The 25,126-nt window shown below is 41.9% G+C and overlaps 1 protein-coding gene across 1 annotated transcript in view; it reads left to right on the plus strand.

The window, feature by feature from the left end:
- LOC126234815 (uncharacterized) overlaps positions 1-24,515 on the plus strand; it is a 37,699-nt gene extending 13,184 nt beyond the window's left edge. Inside the window, exon 2 of the mRNA XM_049943562.1 lies at positions 24,189-24,515. Within this exon, the coding sequence (XP_049799519.1) occupies positions 24,189-24,442 (254 nt within the window). The 3' untranslated portion in view covers positions 24,443-24,515. The remainder of the gene's footprint in view (positions 1-24,188) is intronic.
- Positions 24,516-25,126: the final 611 nt, after the last annotated feature.

A 25,126-nucleotide genomic window follows, 5' to 3' on the forward strand; every position in this document is an offset into this window, starting at 1 on the left:
CCAAGATATTGCCAAGGACCACGAGACTTCTCGCGACGGCTACCGAGCCCTATCCTGGACGCGATCACCGAGAAGAACCGACTGTTTCGTGAATGGCAGCTCAGTCCCCAACCAGACACGAAGCGCCGCTTAAACTGCACGAGACGGGAAATTAAGGCAGCAGTCGAGCAACACCGGAACCAGGAATGGGAAGACCTTGTGTCTACCCTCAATCCTGAGGATGGCAGTGCACGGAGGGTGGTAAAGTCTTTCCTACGCCGTTGACAGCAAATACCGCCTTTACAGGTCGGGAACGACTTCGTCAGCGATCCCGACGCGAAAGCCAGCGTCCTGGCTGACGCATTTGCAGCGAACTTCACACCGGTGGCCAACGTCATCGACGACGACAACATACTGTGGGTCCACGAGTAACTACCAACCTTCCGCGGCGCAAGGGAGGAAGGCGACGTTATTGAGCCGATAACGGAGGAGGAAGTTGCTGTGCAGCTTCACCCGCTGAACCCCAAGAAGGCTGGAGGCAGCGATGGTGTCACAAACCTCCTGCTGAAGAAACTTCCTCCGGGATTACACCGGCGACTTGCCGATGTTTTCAACGAGATCCTCCGATCAGGTGTCTACCCCTCTGCGTGGAAACATGCGGAGGTCGTGGCCATTCTGAAATCTGGCAGGGACCCACGCAAGGCATGGGATCTACCGATCCATCAGTCTGATCCTGTCCCTCTCGAAGGTTTTAGAGAGGCTGTACGCGACAAAGTGATGCGACACATCACACAGGAGGGCATCATCCTGGACGAGCAGTTCGGGTTTGGAGAAGAACATGACACTTCCCACCAGCTCCTGCTGGTGGTAGAACCGGCAATGAGGGCACTGGAAACAGGGGAATACTTTGGGGCAGTGTTCCTCGACGTCTCCCGAGCGTTGGACTCGGTGTGGCACGACGGTCTCGGGTTCAAACTTTAAGGGATACTGACGTCGCACATGAATCTTCTGCGGTCGTCCCTGTCTGAACGAACCTTCCATGTGGGGGCTGACGACGGTACCTCGACAGACGGCAGATACGTGCAGGAGTGCCGCAGGGGTCGGTCCTCTGCCCCTCGCTGTACTCCCTGTACACTGCCGACGCCCCGAAAGTGCCACGAGTTGAACTTGCGCTGTACGCGGATGATACGGCCCTGTTCACTCGCAGCGCGATCGCCCAAGCGCTGAGAAACCGCCTCCAACGTGGGTGCGACACCTTATGCTCATAGGCAACAAAGTGGCGGCTGAAATTCAACGCCACTAAGAGCCAGGCAGTTTTCACCCGAAAACATCTGCCGCCAGGGCTTACGCCAGTCGAAATCCTGGGAGAACCTATGCTATGGAGTGGGACGGTGAAATACCTAGGGGTCACCCTAGACCGCATACTCACGTGGAAGCATCACATCCTTGATGTGAAAGGGAGAGCAATAGGACGCCCTCGCGACCTGTATCCGCTGCTAAGCCCGCAGTCGTCATTGCCACCGCAACACGGCATCACGCTTTACCTAAAATTGGTTCGCCCACTGTTAGAGTATGCGGCCGTGGTCTGGGGGAAAGCCGCAGACGCTCACATTGTGACTCTGCAGAGGATACAGAACCGCGCCCTGAAGACTGCTATGCATCTTCCGAGGCGCTTCTCGACGCGCCAACTCCACGAGGACACCGGGATCCTGCCTCTCCGAGACAGGTTTCGCGCCATCGCCAGGAAGTTCTACGAGAAAGCGAGACACTCCCGCTACCGGCTCATCCGTGGACTGGGCCAACAGCCTCACCACAGGCCAACCACGCGTTGGCCTGACCTGCTGAGGGATTAAATTTTACTAATCCCCCATCACAGTGTGTCTTTCTTTTTTTCAGGCTACATCAGCAAGGACAGATCAACAAGAGTGGTAACATATTTTTCTCTCTCCTACAGGAACCGCAGGAATGACAAATTTTTGTCCATACAGCACCACCTCGAGCCAAGGATAGTCTCGTCTTTTTCAGCGTCAGCGTCAGTGTCTCTCTCTCTATCTCTCTCTCTCTCTCTCTCTCTCTCTCTCTCTCTCTCTCTCTCTCTCTCTCTCTCTGTGTGTATGTGTGTGTGTGAGTGTATATATGAGTGCGTGTGAGTGTTAGACATACAGAGCCGAGGTACTCATCGAACATACCATGGTTGCGCACAAATATAGCAACGTCCCACTACCTGTTTCGAAGAACATCTAGGTGGACACGATGATACTGGTTCTCTATACAGAGCGTCTGTATTTCCACATAAATTTGAAGCGAAAATTTAAGACAGCAGAACCCATCGAGTGCTATTAACTGGGTCCCTATAAAGTTTGTGGAGTACTCGTGTTCACGGTAAGGATGCCTTTGATTCCCATGATAGAAGAAAAAAAACCTAAGCCCCCTTTCGCTAAACAATGCAAGTACACACCATCCATTCTAGTTTGGTTATTATCTTATTACACTTCCTCCAATTGATAATGTTCCTTATGAGAGCAAGACTGCTCTGTCCTTTGTATATCTTTGTATTTACCTGTAGTCAACAGAGGCCGAGTTTATGAAATCCTCACAAAATGTCGTTAGTTTTCTGGGGTCTTTGATAATTAAGTGAATATTATATTCGTTTGCTTTCATTTTACTACGCTACAATTTTTTGCTTTCATTCAGTGAGAACGATTTTAGGTACAGCTATTTGAAGGATGTATTATGATGTCTAACTCAGTTTCTATCTCCGACGGTTTTTCCAACACCACTGTGACAAGATTCTTAACCTTTTTTAGAGCTCCTGGTGAAAAATTTTGGAAAAGAAATATATGTATTCGAATCTTGTTTCCAGAAACGAACTGGGCTAGTAAATGTGTCTACTCTATCATAAAACCTCGCGTAACGTTACTTCAGAACCAGCTTTCAGTCTGGTAGCCAGGTTTAAGTTTGGAGAGCCTGGACGATTTGCCGTAATAACTGTGACATAGGTTTTTCCTGATAATTCTTTTGTGAAACAGTTCTCCAGTTCTTAAATCTTTCCAGCTTCTTTGCAGTCAGCGTGCACGGAGACACATGCCTACAAACAAAAAAGCTGCTGACAGTGTTTGATATAAAAAAAACAAACAGTCTGTTAATGGAGAAGGTAGAAGACTAATGCGTTCTCACGTCTAGAGCACTACCATTTTCAAAGGTTTCATTTTGAACATTCCTCTTATTTTCTACTCTTGTACTCAATTTACTGAACGTTGACTAACCTAGTGATGTTCCCAATCTACGAGGGACGTTCACTCTGTTGCGGGACATCGAGGAATATTCTCGCTTCAGCCCTGTAGTTTCATGAAGCTCCGATAGGTGGCAGCTCTATACGTAACCTTCATAAAGGCGTCTGTTGTTGTTGTTGTTGTGGTCTTCAGTCCTGAGACTGGTTTGATGCAGCTCTCCATGCTACTCTATCCTCTACAAGCCTCTTCATCTCCGAGTACCTACCGCAACCTACATCCTTCTGAATGTGCTTAGTGTATTCATCTCTTGCTCTCCCTCTACGATTTTTACACTCCACGGTGCCCTCCAATGCTAAATTTGTGATCCCTTGATGCCTCAGAACATATCCTACCAACCGATCCCTTCTTCTAGTCAAGTTGTGCCACAAGCTCCTCTTCTCCCCAATTCTATTCAATACCTCCTCATTAGTTATGTAATCTACCCATCTAATCTTCAGCATTCTTCTGTAGCACCACATTTCGAAAGCTTCTATTCTCTTCTTGTCTAAACTATTTATCGTCCACGTTTCACTTCCATACATGGCTACACTCCATACAAATATTTTCAGAAACGACTTCCTGACATTTAAATCTATACTCGATGTTAACAAATTTCTCTTCTTCAGAAACGCTTTCCTTCCCATTGCCAGTCTACATTTTATATCCTCTCTACTTCGACCATCATCAGTTATTTTGCTCCCCAAATAGCAAAACTCCTTTACTACTTTAAGTGTCTCATTTCCTAATCTAATTCCCTCAGCATCACCCGAATTAATTCGACTAAATTCCATTATCCTCGTTTTGCTTTTGTTGATATTCATCTTATACCCCCTTTTCAAGACACTGTCCATTCCGTTCAACTGCTCTTCCAAGTCCTTTGCTGTCTCTGACAGAATTACAATGTCATCGGCGAACCTCAAAGTTTTTATTTCTTCTCCATGGATTTTAATACCTACTCCAAACTTTTCCTTTGTTTCCTTTATTGCTTCTTCAATATACAGATTGAATAACATCGGGGATAGGCTACAACCCTGTCTCACTCCCTTCCCAACCACTGCTTCCCTTTCATACCCCTCGACTCTTATAAATGCCATCTGCTTTCTGTACAAATTGTAAATAGCCTTTCGCTCCCTGTATTTTACCCCTGCCACCTTCAGAATTTGAAAGAGAGTATTCCAGTCAACATGTGTCGAAAGCTTTCTCTAAGTCTACAAATGCTAGAAACGTAGGTTTGCCCTTCCTTAATCTAGCTTCTAAGATGAGTCGTAGGGTCAGTATTGCCTCACGTGTTCCAAGATTTCTACGGAATCCAAACTGATCTTCCCCGAGGTCGGCTTCTACTAGTTTTTCCATTCTTCTGTAAAGAATTCGCGTTAGTATTTTGGACCTGTGACTTATTAAACTCATAGTTCGGTAATTTTCACATCTGTCAACATCTGCTTTCTTTGGGATTGGAATTATTATATTCTTGAAGTCTGAGGGTATTTCGCCTTTTTGATACATCTTGCTCACCAGATGGTAGAGTTTTGTCAGGACTGGCTCTCCCAAGGACATCAGCAGCTCCAATGGAATGTTGTCTACTCCGGGGGCCTTGCTTCGACTCAGGTCTTTCAGTGCTCTGTCGAACTCTTCATACAGTATCGTATCTCCCATTTCATCTTCATCTACATCCTCTTCCATTTCCATTATATTGTCCTCAAGTACATCGCCTTGTATAGACCTTCTATATACTCCTTCCACCGTTCTGCTTTCCCTTCTTTGCTTAGAACTGGGTTTCCATCTGAGCTATTGATGTTCATGCAAGTGGTTCTCTTATCTCCAAAGGTCTCTTTAATTTTCCTGTAGGCAGTATCTATCTTACCCCTAGTGAGATAAGCCTCTACATCCTTACATTTGTCCTCTAGCCATCCCTGCTTAGTCATTTTGTACTTCCTGTCGATCTAATTTTTGAGACGTTTGTATTCCTTTTTGCCTGCTTCATTTACTGCATTTTTATATTTTCTCTTCATCAATTAAATTCAATATATCTTCTGTTACCCAAGGATTTCTACTAGCCCTCGTCTTTTTACCTACTTGATCCTCTGCTGCCATCACTACTTCATCCCTCAAAGCTACCCATTCTTCTTCTACTGTATTTCATCCACCATTCCTGTCAATTGTTCCCTTATGCTCTCCCTGAAACTCTCTACAGCCTCTGGTTCCGTCAGTTTATCCAAGTCCCATCTCCTTAAATTTCCACCTTTTTGCAGTTTCTTCAGTTTTAATCTACAGGTCATAACCAATAGATTGTGGTCAGAGTCCACATCTGCCCCTGGAAATGTCTTACAATTTAAAACCTGGTTCCTAAATCTCTGTCTTACCATTAGATAATCTATCTGAAACCTGCCAGTATCTCCAGGTTTCTTCCATGTATACAGCTTTCTCTTATGATTCTTGAACCAAGTGTTACCTATGATTAAGTTGTGCTCTGTGCAAAATTCTACCAGGCGGCTTCCTCTTTCATTTTTTAGCCCCAATCCATATTCACCTACTACGTTTCCTTCTCTCCCTTTTCCTACTACCGAATTCCAGTCACCCATGACTATTAAATTTTCGTCACCCTTCACTATCTGAATAATTTCTTTTATTTCATCATACATTTCTTCAATTTCTTCGTCATCTGCAGAGCTAGTTGGCATATAAACTTGTCCTACTGTAGTAGGCGTGGGCTTTGTGTCTATCTTGGCCACAATAATGCGTTCACTATACTGTTTGTAGGAGCTTACCCGCATTCCTATTTTCCTATTCATTATTAAACGTACTCCTGCAATACCCCTATTTGATTTTGTGTTTATAACCCTGTATTCACCTGACCAGAATCTTATTCCTCCTGCCACCGAACTTCACTAATTCCCACTATATCTAACTTTAACCTATCCATTTCCCTTTTTAAATTTTCTAACCTACCTGCCCGATTAAGGGATCTGACATTCCACGCTCCGATCCGTAGAACGCCAGTTTTCTTTCTCCTGATAACGACGTCCTCTTGAGTAGTCCCCGCCCAGAGATCCGAATGGGGGACTATTTTACCTCCGGAATATTTTACCCAAGAAGACGCCATCATCATTTAACCATACAGTAAAGCTGCATGCCCTCGGGAAAAATTACGGCCGTAGTTTCCCCTTGCTTTCAGCCGTTCGCAGTACCAGCACAGCAAGGCCGTTTTGGTTAGTGTTACAAGGCCAGATCAGTCAATCATCCAGACTGTTGCCCTTGAAACTGCTGATAAGGCTGCTGCCCCTCTTCAGGAACCACACGTTTCTCTGGCCTCTCAACAGATACCTCTCCGTTGCGGTTGGCTCTGAGCCCTGTGGGACTCAACATCTTAGGTCATAAGTCCCCTAGAACTTAGAACAACTTAAACCTAACTAACCTAAGGACATCACACACACCCATGCCCGAGGCAGGATTCGAACCTGCGACCGTAGCAGTCCCGCGGTTCCGGACTGCAGCGCCAGAACCGCACGGCCACCGCGGCCGGCCGTTTCGGTTGCACCTACGGTACGGCTATCTGTATTGCTGAGGCACGCAAGCCTCCCCACCAACGGCAAGGTCCATGGTTCATGGCGGGGGGGGGGGGGGGGGGGGGCGTCTGTAACGGACTGTTTTCAAAGCAGAGAGGTCACTGAATTTCTTTCGGTGGAAAACCAAAGCATCGTAGACTTTTATAGGCACTTGGAGAATATCTAAGCAAATATAGTAGTGAACAAAATATTGGTGAGTCGCTGGACGAGGCGTCTACCGTCATCGCAATGAAGTCGCGCAATGCTGTCCGATCTGCCGCTTGCTGGCCGGTCGCATACAGGTGTGACTCCTGTAGTGTTGTAGCGTGTGGACACTCTTATTCGAGGTTATCGACGGATAGAAATCAAACAGCTCGCTGCTCAACTGGATTCTCTGTAGGTAGTACTGGCAAACTCGTTCGTCAGTTGAGGTACTTAAAGGTGTGCTCACTGCGCTCCTCGCCGACTAACAAAGGACCATACAGACCAATGAAGGACCATCTGTACGGAACTGCTTGCGTCTCACTAGGCTGAGCGTCTTTTTTATTTTTATTTTTTTTTCATCGTCACAGGCGATGGAATACGAGTTCGTCACCACGAACCGGAAATTAAACTGCTGTCTATACAGTCCGCCCCACCACATCTCCTTATGGAGAAGAAGTCAAAAGCCGTACTCTCGGCCAGTAAACTCATTGCGACGGTCTTCTGGGACTCTGAAGGGGTCCTCCCTAGTGGCGCAACGTTCAACTCTGGAATGTATTGTGTACTGTATTACTCTCAGGAAACTGAAGTAGAGACTTTAGTGTGTTCGTCGCCACAAAAATGCTAACGAACTCGTTTTCCATGACAACGTAATGTCTTACACAAATCTGTGCTCCCATGACGACCTCACAAAAATTCACAGGACTGTTCTTACTCATCCACCCCACGGCCCGGATGTCGCGCCTTCCGACTTCCATCTCTTTGGTTCCGTGAAGGACGCACTCCGAGGGAAGCAGCACGTGGATGATGGGGAGGTTATTTATGCAGCTTGTCTTTGCCTCCGACGTCAATTAGTGGTGTAGTGCCATGCGGGCAAACGCCCTCCCAGTAAGGTGGCGAAGACAGTGGCATTGAACGGAGATTACGTTGAAAAATACGAGTTTCATACCGAAAAGAGTGAGGAATAATATTGTGTGTGGGAAACCTGAATACAATCAACATCCTCCCAGGGAAAAAAAGTGTTACATTACTTCCTGAGAGCCCTTCGTGCACTATTGAATCCCCTATATCAATGTGATCAGTGTGTTGTGGGGCCAGGATCTACCGCTAGTAAACAAAAGGTCCTGAGCCCCCATATCAATCCCAGCCAGTTCTTCAATTTTGAAAAATTCAACAACAGTATCAGCTGAAAAATTTCGGTTTGTAAACGGTATGTAAAAATCTCAGTTTCTATCTAACGTTGTCCGGAGGTGTCCCGTATGTTCATTGTGCAGCACTTCCAAATGCATATCAGTTGTTCCAACAGCGTGTTTTAATGTTAGAAAATATTCACCAAACGCCGTTTTATTACTGTGAATGAAGCATGCTCTTCGAAAGGGATTTCAAGTAGCTGCTTGCGTGACCTACGTAGGATTTTGGACAGTTTTCACACTTTATATACACCTGCTGCCAAGCATTTCGAGACATTTTTATTTTCTCGGTGCCTAACTACGAAGCGAATTATTTCAGTTGTCTTAACCCAATATACAGATTAGTATTGCGAAAGTGTATAGTAACTATTTCTGAAAGCCATCGCTTATAAATCGTGAGCATGTACACGATTTTCTTATTTTTCAGCTCACCTGTTAGCGTACTACCATTTATTTTACGTTGTTATGTCTTTTAAAATTCTGTTGTAACTTTGTTAACGGTGAATCCGGACAGCCGCTTCTTACTGCTACTTCTTTCGTAACAGCGATTTCTTCGTTCGTCTCTTGCGCGCTTTGTGGCAATTTTAATAATCTTAAAGACAGCGTTAACGGCAGAAAATATTTCATCTTGATTCTATCAGTGTGCCGGAACTTTGAAATAATAATAATGTCCATACAGGTGGGTAGAAAGATATCAACGAAGCTACGATCGAAATCCGACAAAGGCGCATGCTCCACCCGGACCTGCGTGAGTCACAGCGCTCCCGTGCACCTAAGTACCTATAAAAATGCTACGCAACACAAACTCTCATTGTTTTAATGGAGATAACTTATTTACTAGATATCAAGCTTGTACCAAGTAACTGGGTTATGGTGTCAATCCCTATATGTACAATACCTAATATTAAGTAAGGTATAATTTCTAAGTACTAAAACTGAATTAAAGGTCCAAAGTAAGCATTGCATTTATTATTTCAATTCACGTGAGGACAACAAGGTACAATAATTGGTCATCACGAGATACATATGAAGAATAACAAATTTCTACCACAAAGGAACACTGATACAGTTATTTGATATTCAACAAGGGTGGAAGACTACACTTATAGTAGATGAACGAATAGATGGAAGCATGCTCGATTTGATGACAATCACAGAATTTACCGGTTGGACTAGCTGTTTGGCTGGTCAATCGTTTGTAATCACAGTGTTGTATCAATCTTCTACCATCACACTTAACCTAGGGTATGTTTAGTGAGCTGCACAAACATTACATACATGGAATGAAGATTACAGACTAAATACAACACATGTTTCAATCGCGCCTTAACTTCACCCAGATCTTAAATCCCCACGCCACAGACATATCTTACCAAATGTGGTAGCCTACAGCTGCAGGATGATTGTTGCCACCACTAGAAGAGCAGCAACCATCACTCACGAGGTGGCGAGATGTTCGTCTCCGCCATACTTCTACATCTGCTGCTCATCAGTGTGATATTTTGTACGTCTGATGCAGCAGTGAAAAGTGACTAATGAAGATGCGGCTCAGGGCAAATTCACTGAAAAACACCGGCCGCCTACTCCTCGTGACTCTGCTCACTTCTACGCTCCAGATTTTGGTGCCAGAGTTATGAGCACCTACATCCGCCAGTTGGGCATGTCCAACACAACAGACAGCACTAGTATAAAGAAACAGCTAGTATAAAAGAAGAAGCAGTGAGCAGTGGTTATCTGGTTTTAACAGTAACAAATGTAATAAAGAAAATTAAATGACAACAATAACATAAAATGAATGGCATTACACTAACTGGTGAAAAGAATGACAAGAAGATTTTGTACATGACCATAATTATAAAGGATATTTTCCAGAAATAATTTTTAGACAATTTTACAGTTCCAATATGCATATAGGGTTTAAGACTAATGACATTATTCGCTTCATACTGAGGCACCATGTGAATAAAAGAACCTCGAAATTCACAGGAGCAGGTGTATATAAACTAAAACTAGGTCCAACAGGCAGGACGTTTGAAATACTCTTCAAAGAGCATAATTCAATTCAGAATAATGAAACAGCATTTGGTGAACATTTTCTAACATCGAAGCAAGCTCTTGGAATAATTGATACACATTTGGAAGTGCGGTTCATTGTACCTAACACCCACCTCCTGGCAATGCTGGGAGAAATTGATATTTTTACACACCTTTACAATAACCTGGCAGCACATGAAATCAGCAGAACGATTTTATTAGCAGTGCATTCTTAGAAGCTTTGAAAGCCTCTTCCAGTCGCCCACATCAATGAAGCACACATATGAGTAACAGCCCCACTCACTAATAAGAGACAGTGGCAGTGCATCAGCTCACACGCCATCCTACCAGCAGGCCAGCATGAAGACTGACTTCTGTAAATACTGTACAACTGCGCAATGTTCAGCACTACAAAGCAGAAGTCAGTTCAATTAACCACAATGCTCACGTACTGTTCCCTGTACCATTTGTTGCTGCACATAGTTTTACTTTATAATTTTATTATTTCTCTATCTTTTGGGTTTATTCTTTTAGTGTTCTACATTTTTAATTTTTAATGACATCATTCCACATTATAGTTTTAATATTGTATGTCTTTTCATTTTATACTTCCATTGCTCTACACTTTTAATATTTTTATAATTGTAGAATAATACTATTATGGTTTTATGCTTTTGAAGTTTCACCTTTTTAATATTTTAAGACTTTAATTCAGCTTTAATTACTGTATAATCCATTTTTGTAATTCACTTATTCATGCCTTTTACAGATTTACTAATCTAATGTCCTACATTTTCTATAACGAAAAAATATTTTAATGTTATGTTACTTTTTACAGTTATAGTGTACAGCCCTGTCTTTTTCAACGCATAACATTCCTACCATTATCCTTCCCTGCTATTTTCCTCATTTCGCACTCACCCTTCCTCCCCTCCTGCCTCCTTCTGTACTCGGCCCCCACTCTCTCCTACTTCCACCACAATTTAAAACACTGACTACAGTCTGTGGCGATATGATACAGAGGATATCACAAAATGTAGCTGGATCATCCGAAACGGAACTTATCGAATCTCAACTGGATTAGAACCGACAGTGTTCGTCTACTCACACCCTCAATATCCTATCTGTCCCCCCTAAATTTTCCGCGCCCGAAAATCCTAAGTTAAATAGAACCAAAAATACTGTACTTTTCTTCAGTTTGGCTGGACATTACATTCACACATGCAAGTAATAACATAAAAAATACATTACAAATGATCACCATTACCTCAAATCAAACAGTTCATCACTGATAAAATATTCTCCTAAACAAACTGAACAACTCTTAACATGTTTCTACCTAATACTGCAATGCCGAGTAATGTATGCGCAAGATCTATCGACAGAGCATAGTTCACACGAGGCTGAACGTAGAAAAAAACATGCAAATGCAGGTAAACAGTTACAGACTATATATATAAAGAAACAGTGACACTTAAAATGCAAATGAAAAGTAACTGAAATTGTTTAGCTCTTATTTCGTTAATATTACTAACTATTGTTTGCAAAAATGACTATGTTGGAAATTAATAGGTTTTGTGAAGTTATTATGCTTATAGATATAAATAATTAATTGAATGAAAGAAACCATGTTTTAACTACTATTCTGAATGTTACTGAAAATAAAGCTGAATAGTAATACAACTAAATAATTTTCAATTACTTAAAATTGTTGTTTCTATATAAAGAGTTGTTACATCGCCGGTTATAACGATGTAGCTCGCGCTGTCTCTTTGCCAAAGTTCTTTGGAAACAGTTTCCACTTAGCTGACGCTCCTAGCGAATCGTCTACATACGCATTGTTCGTTGAGGGTCCCTGGGCGTGTAGTCCAATAATTGCTGTCGTCTTCCATCGTGAGCACTAGCGGTGAATGTAACAAGTACGCTTTTTTTGCATTAACGCTTAACGTGCTCTGACGTCATAATGTTTGTTATACACTTTAGCAATAGTCCTCAGATTTATGGTTTACGATCACGGCGCAGCACTTTTCACAGTATATAAGTCCGCACTGCAATAGTAAATCAAGGCGATTGTACTATGAATCATTAGCTTGCGGTTTAAACCGAACAATAAGTGCCATGGAAAATTATCTGTATAATCACTTCAATCACGTGGCGATCAGCACACTGTACATTAACGGTTAAGCTTCTTTGTATCAAAATACGTCATGAAAATACGTTACATATTATCTATTTAGTCCGTTGTATCCACTAAACAGTTTGTGTTGTCTACAACTGAAAACAGTATCTTTACAGCGTGCGCATAGCTCGCCGATCAGCATATCAAAATTTTATGCTTAATGAGTCAAAACACAGTTCTGGGAAATGAGCAACGCGACGTGTCAAGTAGGTAGTTCTTTACTCACGGTACACGCCGAGATCATAAATCAAAACTGATATTTTTCTCCGGACATGAACACAACGTACAGCAATTACATAAGCAGCACGACAGTCGCTTCCACTCTCCTTCTTCTCGCTCTTGACTCATTGTTGATGCCTTCTCTTTCGACCTATCGACATGATTCTACATCAATCATACACCTCGCTTCACATTTTCGAAGATTCTGTTTACATAGGTTTACAGTTTTATACAAAATCAAAGTTTTATATCACACTGTCCACAGATAATAAATTTAAATAACGTGTTAACAAATAAGAGAGTAAACAATATCAGAAAAACTGAAAATGTCAATCACATTCATGACAACTATATTATGTGAACAGAAACATTCTGAAATAACGTTTTCGATGTATGATGAAAATTAAACGGGAAAGAAGTAAAAGAAAATATAGTAAATGGAAAAAAATTGTATATTAGCCTGCAGTGTTATCTACGCAAGCTGCAAAACACAGTACTTTGATGTGCGATTGTTACACGGATACGACCGGTTGCCGACACAACTCCACAGGTAAATTTTACATTTATGTACAATTTTTTTATACTCATTGTAAAACTACCGACAGTGCGTATTTAACTTTACTTTGTCTTAGATCTGTAGATGATGCAGAGAGATCGAAACACGTCGTGTCTTAATAAATGGGCAATAGAATAAATAATAATTATTTTAAATAATAAACCCTTGAATTTTTTATTCTTGAGGGGAAGTGGCAATCAAACTACTATTCAGGTTGGTGAGTAGAATCTATGAGCCTGGATGCATACCATCAGACTTTCATTCACACTCTCCCGAAGACAGAAGGGAAGATAGGTGCAAGAACTATCGCACAGTCAGTTTAACATCTGATGCATCCAGGTTGCTGACAAGAACAACATTCAGAAGAATGTAAAATATAATTGATGACTGATTAGATGGTCATCCGTTTCGCTTCAGGGAAGGTAATGGTACCAGAGAGGCAATTCTGACGTTGAGCTTTGTGGTGGAAGCAAGACTTACGAAAAATCAGGTCTCCTTCACAGGATTTGTCGACCTAGAATAAGCATAAGGTAAGGTGGCGCAATATCTTCGAAATTCTCCGGAAAGTATGTTTAAGCCGTAAGGAAAGACTGGTGGTACACAACATGTACAAGAACGAAGAGGCAAAAGTAAGAATGGAAGAATAAGAACGAAGATCTCGGATTAGTAGTCCTTCGCTCCTGCTGTTCAATGTGTAGGAATGTGATTAAAATTTAGGATGCAAGACTATCAATAATATGATTGACTGACGGCATTGATACCCTCGGTGAAACTAAAGAAGGAATACAAGAGCCGTTGAGTAGAAAGAACAGCCTGATGAACACATACTAAGTATTGAGAGTAAACTGAAGAAAGGCGAAAGTAATGAGCAGTAGTAGAAACAAGAATATCAAGAAACCTAGCATCAGAATTGTTAATGACGAAGTGGACTAAGTTCAGGAATTTTGCTAACTTATAAGCAAAACAACGCATGACAGACGGAGGAAGAAGGACAGAAAAACATACTAGTACAGGTAAAGAGGACATTACTGGCCAAAAGAAATCCACTAGTATTAAACATAGGTCTTAAACTGAGGAAGAAATTTCTGAGAAGCTACATTTGGATCACTCCACTGCATGGTAACGAAACATGGACTATGGTAAAACCAGAAGACGAAGCTTAGAAGAATTTTGAAAACTAGGTGGACTGATAAGATAAGAAATTAACTTCTCTACAGAATCGACGAGGATAAGAACAAATGTGGATAACTTTTACAAGAAAAGCGGAAGAATGATAAAAGATGTGTTAAGACATTAAGTGACAGTTTCGATGGTGCTTCAGAGAGCTTTATATGGTAAAAAGTGTAAGGCAGAACAAAGATTTGAATACATCCAGTAAATAATTGAGGATGTTTGCAGAAAGGCTGCTCCGAAATGAATAGAAAAACGAATATTGTAGTTGTTATACTAGAAATGTTTAGTGAATTTCCGTTTTGTAAATTTCATTTGACAGAATGACGGCATATGTGAGAAACAGGAAAAGCTTACATCGTTCATTAAGTAAAAATGATACATATGTCGAGTAACATACTGAAATTGTCGATATATCAACAGTATCATGTCATTGTAGCAATTATCGATATTATTTCGTCAAATATTGATACTTTGACGTTGAACAGCAGTCAAGTGCAAATTCGAAGGCAGTACAACACATACAAATGAAAGCACGTTTATTACTGAGACCAGCGTGCAGCCAGAACAAAACTGAAGTCGTGGACGGCGAGTGCAGCTATTTATGCAAGCACTAAATATTCCAGAATCCTGATATGCACTCAGTCATCGTACATTCCAGAATGTACAATCACTACAAAAGTAAGATATTTCAAAAATATTTCAGAAACGGTTAATACTAAATAACGAACAGTTGCTGGCGGTGGGCTTGAACTGGTGACTTGCAGCACACCAACCAGTAATAAACTTCACTACGCCACCCAGCATGCGCCGTACCTATTAACTCGTGGAGATGTTCCCCATCCTGGCGAAAAGACGAATCCTTCATTCGGAAAGTTCTCTGTATGGATGAGCTGGCAGATCTGCACATTCTGGTCATGTTGATGCATCCTCTTCCGTATGATCAGCATCGAGGGTAGCTAATGCTGTCAAGGCTTCAGCCATGTATTCCTCCTATGGCATAACTGGGAAAGGAAACATTATGGGATCATAGCTCTCCACATTGTAGTAATCCTTTTCTTCAGAAGAGACTACTGGAGCTGTGCATCCAGCAGAAGAAAATTTGAGCAACTTCATTTGCGAGTTATCCACCTCGGTGTCATACACTCTGAGCAGGGACTATGCCCATGGGCACATCCAGCCACAGCAACAATTATCTAGCTGAATGACCATTGTTCAAAGTCTCTGTGCCTCTATAATGATGTACACATACTCCTTGGTATATATGGGGAGTTCTTAGCGCTGGCATTGATGGTGCAATCCCTGCATGGTCAGGGGGCTACCACCAACCAGGTACCTGGTGCCCTCCCCCCACACAATGGGTTTTGGATGTAATGCTTCTGCCACAAACGAAGAGCACAAGAATGAAAAGGCAAAAATGATGGAATGTACCTAACTTTGGGTGAATTTCTGTGCAAGATTTGTACTTCCATAAAATTTGGAAGGGGAGTGATAAGTCTAACCCAATAATGGGGACCATGTACTGATGGATGAAAAGTTTTATAAAGTTCCAAAAGAGATAAAACCATTGTCAAAGTCATAAACCAGATTCAAGCATAGTCAGCACCAGGGAGACTATCCAATAGAAAGGCAGAGAGTGAAAAAGAATAGGAGAAAGATAGGCTTGTTGCATGGAAAGGGAAGCAGAGCTGCAAGGGCTGGAGCCCCATGTTGGCCAATCACATACTCACAAACCAGATGTGAGTCTCCTCTGGGGGTTGGGGGGGGGGGGCAATTTCTGGAGCTTTGGTAGACAGTACAGCTTTAGTGATATCATAGTGAGTAGGGCAGTCAGTACACACTATTTTCCATTGACTCCCATGTGTCGACTTTAGGAACCTCTCCAACCAATCATTTCTAATATGGTAGCATGTCAATGCTGCAGGAGAGACTGGTACCAGATGGCCCAGAGGTAAATGCTCCATATGCTTCTGGCATTGGAATTCCTTACAGTGGCACATATAGTGTCTAACAGATAGATACAGACCTGGCGAGTAACACCTACATCTGATTCTGTCTAGTCTTCACATATGCCAGGTGACCAGATGTTGGATCATTGCGGAGAAACTCCAGGATAACTGGCCGTAGATGAGCTGGGATTACAAGCAACCGTTTCTGCATCACTGGATCACAGTTCCTCATATGTTCAAGGCTTCTATGTTTTTCAGCAGTGCTGGATTCTCCCTGTGTTCAACAGCAACATCGGCAACATCATTTAAAGCAGCAATATAGGCATCTCATCCACCTTACTGTGTTCTGACAAAGGATTCCTTGGCAGGTACTCGATGCCCGTGTGTTTGTGTATGCTTTAGTATACCACTATTGGTTTCGTACTCCTGAAGCCTCAATGCCCACCTCGCAAGTCGATCTGACGGACAGGTTGGGTGTTGACCGATATGACAGACTGGTTGAACGTTGACGATGACTTCAATGGGATTTCCTAACATTTTGGTGATTGTCGTCCATGGAAGATTTTCACTTCCATACATGACCGCCTCACTTAGTTTTTCTGAATACTGCGGCTAAGCAAGTGGCTGGTATCACTCCTGACGACTAGTGATGGTTACAGTATTTTGGAGAGCGTCTTCGTTCAGGACTTCATCCCACATATCGACTGTAATCATCTTCAGTCACTGGCGTGAATCGACTGTTGTGGCAGTTGACATCTTGGGCATAATAGTCGTCAAACACTCGTCCCCTCTCTCTCTCTGCAGTAGCGCTCATTTTCAGGGCACCCATAATGTAAACATACCAGTATGTTTTTCACCATCTCCAAATGTCTGTTTCTCTGTGGGGCATTGTACTTTGAGGAGGAGTTGATTGCTTCTGAATTGGTTGGATGCTGAGGGGTCGTTTGACGGTTGCGTTATAAGTTCGAGTTGGCTGAGTCCAATTGGTACGAAAAACGTTACAACTGTTCTTCTACATTCTCTACTACCTCCTGATGTATGGGTCAACATTCATGGCTGCTTGCTCTTGTGTACTTAGTCCGACTTTTATGGCTGCTATAAATTACTGTATCTCTTCCTTACAAGAGAAGTCAGCTCATGGTGATCTTCCACAACTACCATATGCACCACATCCGGCAGTCGGTCATACGACGTTTCTGTAGCATTTCCTCGACTTGCTGGCAACACTTATTAATTCCTTTGTCAGTTAGACATCATTTACCACAAGCACTTGGTACATGTGTTCCGAGACTCCTTTCATCAAATGTGAGATTTCGTCAGCTTCCGGAATTAGCATGTTGTATAGGTCCCTGATGTTGGTCTCTATACTTCAACTGTACCTCCGCTAAGCGGACTTGCTGCTGATATTTGTCGAACGGTTTCTTGAGTTCGGAGTGGAATTTGTTCGAGCTGTTGATCGTCTCTTCTTTGTTCTCGAACCAATGCTGACCTGTGCCATCAAAGCAATAGCGCGCATTTGCTGTATTTGGCTACTCCGTCAAACCGTGTCAGCCATTTCATCGTCTCCTGACCAGCATCTAATGAAAATACTTATGAACGATTGCTGTGCAGCAGACTTAATGCCGATACGGAATCCTTTCGTTTACTAAATATACTGATCTAAGGAATGGTGTAATGCTTGTATCCAATTCCTGTCCGTTCAGGATGTTGCCTGATTGGAGCCACAATGATTTAGATCCTCTGTAGTACCCAATGTCTCCACCAACCAATGTTATGTCAAGACAGCAATCAAGTCCAAAACAGAGGTCATGTTTATCAACGATACCAACATTCAGCTAGAAAAGAACTGATCTCCTGCCTAGAGAGTGTATCTGTCTGTACAAACATAGAATATTCAAGACTGCTGATATTTATACAATCATCGAGTATTCCAGAATATACAAACATTATAAATATAAGACATTTCAAGAACATTAGAAAAACGATAAATATTAAGTAATAGATAAATGCTGGTGATCGGTTTGAACTGGCGACCCGCAGCACGTCAGCCAGCAATGCTAACCACAACGCCACAAAGCGTGTGTAATAACTCACAGCAACATCTCCGAAATATCGCTGTCATCGCTAGACATAACAGATGCTCAGAATCGTGAGGTCTTCAGTAACTAATCAAGGAGTTGCTTTCAGCTATTATTTTCGAGACGCCAGATGTAGTTTCTACCCATTGAGCTTACATCCTACACTTGTAGTTAAACGCTGTGATGCTTAGCAAGCTTTACACAACAGTTGCACAGAGGCTCTGTACTGTGAGTAGGGCATACCGTTGCCAGATATATGTGACAAGGCACCGTGTCGTTCAGTGCTACTCGCCATTCAGCTTATGCCATGTACCTAAAGTAACGGATTGCATGTGTGTTGCAGATTTTGCACAGTGGGTGGCAGCTAGACGATGTCCCACGAACTCAGCAGGTTGCCAATAGACATGCACCACAGCCAAATGTCTGTCAGCATTTGCTTGTTATTCAGCTTATGTTACAGGCCTGAAGTAAAGGACTTTACTTGAGCTTCGCGTTTAGCACAGTGGGCAGCTGCAAGACAGTGACCAGTAAGCTTAGCATGGTTTCCAGAAAGATGCACTGCAGTAGAAGATATATGGTAGATATTACTTGTAAGTTGAGGCTCAGGTGTCCGCAGCTCGTGGTCGTGCGGTAGCTTTCTCGCTTCCCGCGCCCGGGTTCGATTCCCGGCGGGGTCAGGGATTTTCTCTGCCTCGTGATGACTGGGTGTTGTGTGATGTTAGGTTTAAGTAGTTCTAAGCTCTAGCGGACTGATGACCATAGATGTTAAGTCCCATAGTGTTCAGAGCCATTATTTTGAGGCTCAAGCTCATCTTTGCTACCAGATTTTCCAGTGCTGGCGATGCTATTCGTAGAAGGGCTTACTGAAATGATGCTGGAATTGAAAAAAGTTCCTCTTCGACACGGAGGTAGAATTGCTGTAGAATCTATCGAAATTTGTGTAGCTATTGTTAAATATGAATCGAACTATGAGCTTTAACAAAGAGAACTTATATTTAAAAATGCGAAAATCCCAGTATCTTTCTTTGAATTGTTAAGGTGACTGTTTTCTTTTTTTTTTTTTTTTTTTTTTTTTTTTTTTTTTTTTTTTGAGGTTCAGCCTAACTGTAAAAGTAACCAACTGATTGATTCTTTACTGTATAATCATGTAGAACTGCAAACACTATATTTGAAAAATGGAAGGAACGAAATTTTCCCGCAAGAAATGTGAAATGTGGAACCTAGATCCACCAAATAATTATTTTAAAGCTTACTATTCCTTTCTGTATTTTAAACGAGTTACACAACCGAAAGGTGATGTTGATATAAATATGTATAATTTCATATAGAATTATCTAGTTTATGTCATACATATGACTAACTGATAGAATGTAGTTGCCTCTCAGAAAACAACAACGAAACGTTGTTTAACTTTTAATGACAAAATTCCTGCTGTCACCTCTGGTTATGTAATTATGTATAGTAAAAAGAATCTCACAGATGACGCGCTGTGCAGGATATTAACTGAGACTCTTATTTAATTCACTTATTACAAGTTTTTATTGACATATTCTAGAGGTGAGGGTGGTGCTGTAGTATATGTGGCTTGCCTGTGTGTGAAGTCTGAGCCGACTGGTAGGTTCAGGAATTGCGTGTAGCTGATTTACTGCCAGTGTGCTGCCTTTCTGTTTGCTCTGCCTCCTTCCCTATCTCACTTCCACAGTAGCTGACGCTCTGTCACAAAGTTACATTCACAATGTCGGCGCACAAGAAACTGCTCCAAATTCTGATTACTAGATGTTATTAGTGTTGCGAAGTTTGATAGGAGGTTTCTAAGCATATTTTGCCTACTTCTTAACCGATTTCAATAGTTTAAACTTTGAGTTATTGCTATTTAAGTGGATTATATAGGTTCTTGGCAGTTAAATTCATTTTAACAACTGGAATCTCGTACATACCACGAAACTAAGTATATATCACATATTTAAAAATATATATATATACATCGTGACACTATACTTCTTATGGATTTAAAGCTTTAATTTACCCAGTTTATGTCATTTGATAACAATTTGATCCACCAACGAAAGCTGCATGACTTATGAATGAAATTAAAGCAGATACCATTGCCTTACACTGACAGACTAGAGTGTGAGGAGAGTGTGATTGAAAGCAAGAAATCTTACCTGGGGGCATTTCTTGGTTCGCATCCTGCTCAAGTACTGAGCATTTCTTAAGAAATCCTGGGTACGGTGAAGCTCGTGGTTTCTCCATACGAGACAGGAGTTTTCCAGAGAAAAAAATTGTTTTGAGTAGTAAATGTCCAATTAAATTGTAATTTCTTTAATAAATATGTTTCTATACGAATGGAATTCCCACTGAAGAAGCTCAGTAACATAAGCAATTGTAATTTGTTTAAAAAATTTGTGAGCAACAAGTAAATGTTTTGTGTGAGATTACTGGATATGAATGTTTTAATACTAGATATGGAGAAAAATCTGTGTGGAGCTTAATAATGAGGTTAAGATTCTTTTGTCAAGTAGATATTTGAAACTGATTAGTGGTTGGGATTTTCAGTTGAGATACAATGGGTTAAAGAAAATGAAAAATATTAATAACAAATTTCATGACTTGGAATTTTTAGTTTAATTGTGCTCTTACTCGCCTATAAACTCTAAAAAATTTAAAGGGCTGTACAACAGGCCCTACAAGTCCTCAATGCACCCATTTACTATTGATATATAAAACAAAAATAATAAATAATTTGCATTGCAGTATTTTAAGGATTTAATATAATTTTTGATAATTTTAAAATCTTCAAAGGATACGTTCACATTCTTTGCAAAACCATGATGGTGTGATTGGAAAGTCTTAAGAATGGGTTTGAATTGTACACTGGTGGTAATTACATGCTACTGTGATGCATCTTCTTCAAAATAGTCCCCATCTGATTGAACACATCGGCTCCAGCGGTGTTTCCACTTTTGGAAACATTCCTGGAAATTACTTTCCTGAAGTGTGTTAAGGACGCTCTCCGTATTTGCCAGGATGTCTTCAGTCGAGTCACATCGCTTCCCTTTCAGTGAAAATTTCAGTTTAGGAAACAGACAGAAGTTCGCAGGGGCCAAATCTGGGGAATATGGCGGTTGTGGAAGCACAGGAATTTTTAATTTGGTCAAGAATTCAACGATGGGGAAGGAACGATGAGCTGGGGCATTGTCATGGTGTAGCACATAACTCCAGTCTTTCCACAATGCAGGCCTTTCCTTCGCTCCTTTTCGCGAAAACGCTCAAGGACGCATTTGTAGTATTCCTGGTTAATCGTCTGTCCTCCAGGAGTAAATTCATGGTGCACGATACCGGTAGAAACGAAAAAAAAATCACCAACATTGTCTTCACCTTCAACCGACTTTGTCGTGCTTTTTTCGGTCGTGGTGAAACTGGAGTCTTCCATTTCGAAGACTGCACTTTCGGTTCAGAATCATATCCATATACCCACGATTCGTCGCCTGTAATTACCCTATTTCGCAAATTTGGATCATTTTTGGTACGATTAATCAGTTCTTGGCACACTTCAATTCGGTATTGTCTCTGGTCACTTGACAACACTTTTGGAATGAATTTTGCGGACGCTCGATGCATGTTCAAACCTTTTGTTAAAATTGACTGAACTGCAGAGAAACTTAAATTACGTTCATCAGCAATCTCCCCAATTGTAAGTCAACGATCAGAGCGTGTGCGAACTTTCACAACATTTTCATCCGTTTTTGAGGTGGGAGGATGGCCGGACCGTGGTTCAACTTCAAATGATTTGCGGCCACTTTTAAATCTGTTGAACTAGATAAAAACATTTGACTGGTTTATCATACAATTATCTCCAAAAGCTGTTTTTAATAGTTAGTAAGTCTCAGAAGCAGATTTCCCGGTTTTAAAACAAAATTTCACACAAGCTCATTGATCCGTTGTTACGACCATTTTCAAGCAGAGAGAATCCGGTAACAAGCCCTAACAGACCCGCGTCTGCGAGCTGCCACAAAGAACTGAATAAAGGAAAAACAATTTCCTGTCAGATGGCGTTCAAGAACAAGGCAATGACTCACTCCCCACCCTCCATGCACCTGTCCGCCGCCAAACCAGTAAGCAGTAGCGGATCCATTCTTAGAACTTTCCAATCACACCTCGTATATATATATATATATATATATATATATATATATATATATATATATATATATATATATGTGTGTGTGTGTGTGTGTGTGTGTGTGTGTGTGTGTGAAGGAAAATTAGGTTGGTAAATATAATTTGTTGGTTCAGGACAGGCTCAGTCTTATTATTATAAGGAAAAATAAAAATTTCTTACAAATTTTCTGAATGAATGGCATCAGAAGTCTGTACTTTTTTCTTATAATAATGAGCCTGAGACTGAGCCTGTAAATTACGCCTACTGACCCATGAACTGTGCATGGTTTCCAGAAAACCAGAAAAGTTTAATGCGCTCTAGTGTTGTTCAATGACTGTTCACACATTATACATTATTTTTGTCGCGCGTTTGCGCAGTAGACAGTAGCAAGACAGTGATTCAACAGCTGAGAATTGTTTCCAGACAGGTGTACTATAGTGTGTGTCGTTGAACGACCGGTTGCCCATAATTTGTGTTGCACATTTTGAACAGCGGACAGGACCAAGACAGTGATCTGTCAGCTGAGAATGGTTTCCAGACAGGTGTACTACAGTAGCGTGTCGTTCAATGCCCGTTCATGCTTTATTTATGTTGTATATTTGGATGGTGGACAGCAGCAAGGTAGTGTTCTATGAGCTGAGCGAGGTTTCCCGACATGTGCATTGCAGTGCCATGTCATCCAGTGACCCTTTGCATATTATTGGTGTTGGACTTTTTTCACAGCAGACAGAGCAAGATGGTGACGTGAGAGCTGAGTATGGCTTCTACACAGGTGCACTTAAGTACCGTGTTGTCCAGTGACGGTTCGAAAATTATTAGTATTGCACGATTTACGCTGCGGGCAACTGAAACACAGTGACCCATTAGTGGAGTATGGCTTTCAGACGTGTGCACTACCATGTCATGTCATTCTAGTCCTGTTCCTCCTTTATTTATGCAGTTTCTTTCCACAGTGGATAACAATGAGATACACTAACATGTCATGTGTCATTCTATGTTTGTTCATTCTTTATTTACGTAGTATATTTGCACAGCGGATGACCGTGAGATAGTGTTCTGAGAGCTGACTGGGTTCCAGGCAGGTGCACTTCGGCGCCGTGTTACTGAATGCTGCTAGTCGTTTTATTTGTGTTGCATATTTTGCCCAGTAAACACCAGCGATGCAGCGACCAGTACGCTCAGCATGGTTCAGACAGGCGGACGATAGTGCCGTGTTGTTCAATGACTATTCGCGTTTTATTTGCGTTGTATATTCGCATGGTGGACAGAAGCGAGTCAGTGTCTCATTACCTAAGAAGAGAAACCAGATAGGTGTGTCGTTCAGTGCCTGCTAGCCCTTTATTTGTGTTGCATCTTTTGTACAGAAGTCAGCAGTGAAGCAATGAACTGTGAGCTGGATGGAGTTTCCAGAGAAGTGTGCCACTGTCCAGTGTCGATGAAGACCTTCTCATTGTTTATGTTATGCTGTATATGTTTAGTAACGTACAGGGTTTGTTTGGCGTGTTCCACACAGTGAACGGCTGTGAGGCTGTGTCGCCTGTGCTGAACCGCCTTTCTGGGCAGTTGTACCAGAGCCTCATGCCGGCTCTTCGTTCACTTCTGCTGCATATCTTATATCTGATGTAACGATTGCGTTTGTGTTTCGTATTGTACACAGTGGGAGGCAGTGAGGCGGTTACCCACGAGCTGGCGAGGCTTTCCAGACAGGTGCGCCACAGTCCCATCTCGTTCAGCGCCTGGTCGCTGTTCAGCATTCACGCCACGCTGCTGACGGCCTTCACCTCCTACGTGGCCACCTACACCATCATCCTGCTGCAGTTTGCTGTGGCCAACACGGGCTGCCCCACGGCCGGTCCCGTCACGTCTGCCATTAATGAGACTACCTCGCCTATGCCGTCAAATGTTCTGTAATACTCTATGTCTTATAGTCCTTTGTAACATCTGCTGTACTGTGCCAATTAAGAGATTAATCAAAATAAAAGCTGCATCCTAAATTTTGAAGGGGAGCTTCATCAAAATAAAAGCTACATCGTTAATTTTGAGGGAGAAGAACAGGTAGGGAGGAAGGTAAGAACTCGATGGAGAATAATTTTTGTGACATTACCTATTCACAAAAACCGTTCACAATATGTATACTCTTAACCACACGTTTATATGTTGTAATTTAGTCAAATTACACGTAAATAACAGCCTTTTATCACAATCTACAATGACGTCATAACTGTCAGTAATTTCTTCACTCTTCTCACGAAGCACGTTGTTGTTGCTATCACCCATCGGATTGGACACACAGATCTTCTTTAACACCTGGATGATGTTTGGTTTATATTATGAAGAGTGAATCCACTCACATGTAATGTTGAACGATGTCCCTGTGAACTTGCCAGCTGTAGTGAGTTCACGATCCCCATCTCATAATCAACGTCAACAGTGCTTTTTGAGTTAGCTTTTCATTGTTTGCTTTTTGTCATTGAATGATGTACCTGGTGTTTTCTGGTCGCGTCTCCAGTTACAGCCATGAGATTTACCTTCTGTATAGCAGTTTTATTCTTTATCTCAGATGTGAGATGACCTGTAAAGGAATCCAACAGTGTC

This window comes from Schistocerca nitens, chromosome 2 (assembly GCF_023898315.1).
Source record: "Schistocerca nitens isolate TAMUIC-IGC-003100 chromosome 2, iqSchNite1.1, whole genome shotgun sequence".
In the NCBI taxonomy this organism is placed as follows: domain Eukaryota; kingdom Metazoa; phylum Arthropoda; class Insecta; order Orthoptera; family Acrididae; genus Schistocerca; species Schistocerca nitens.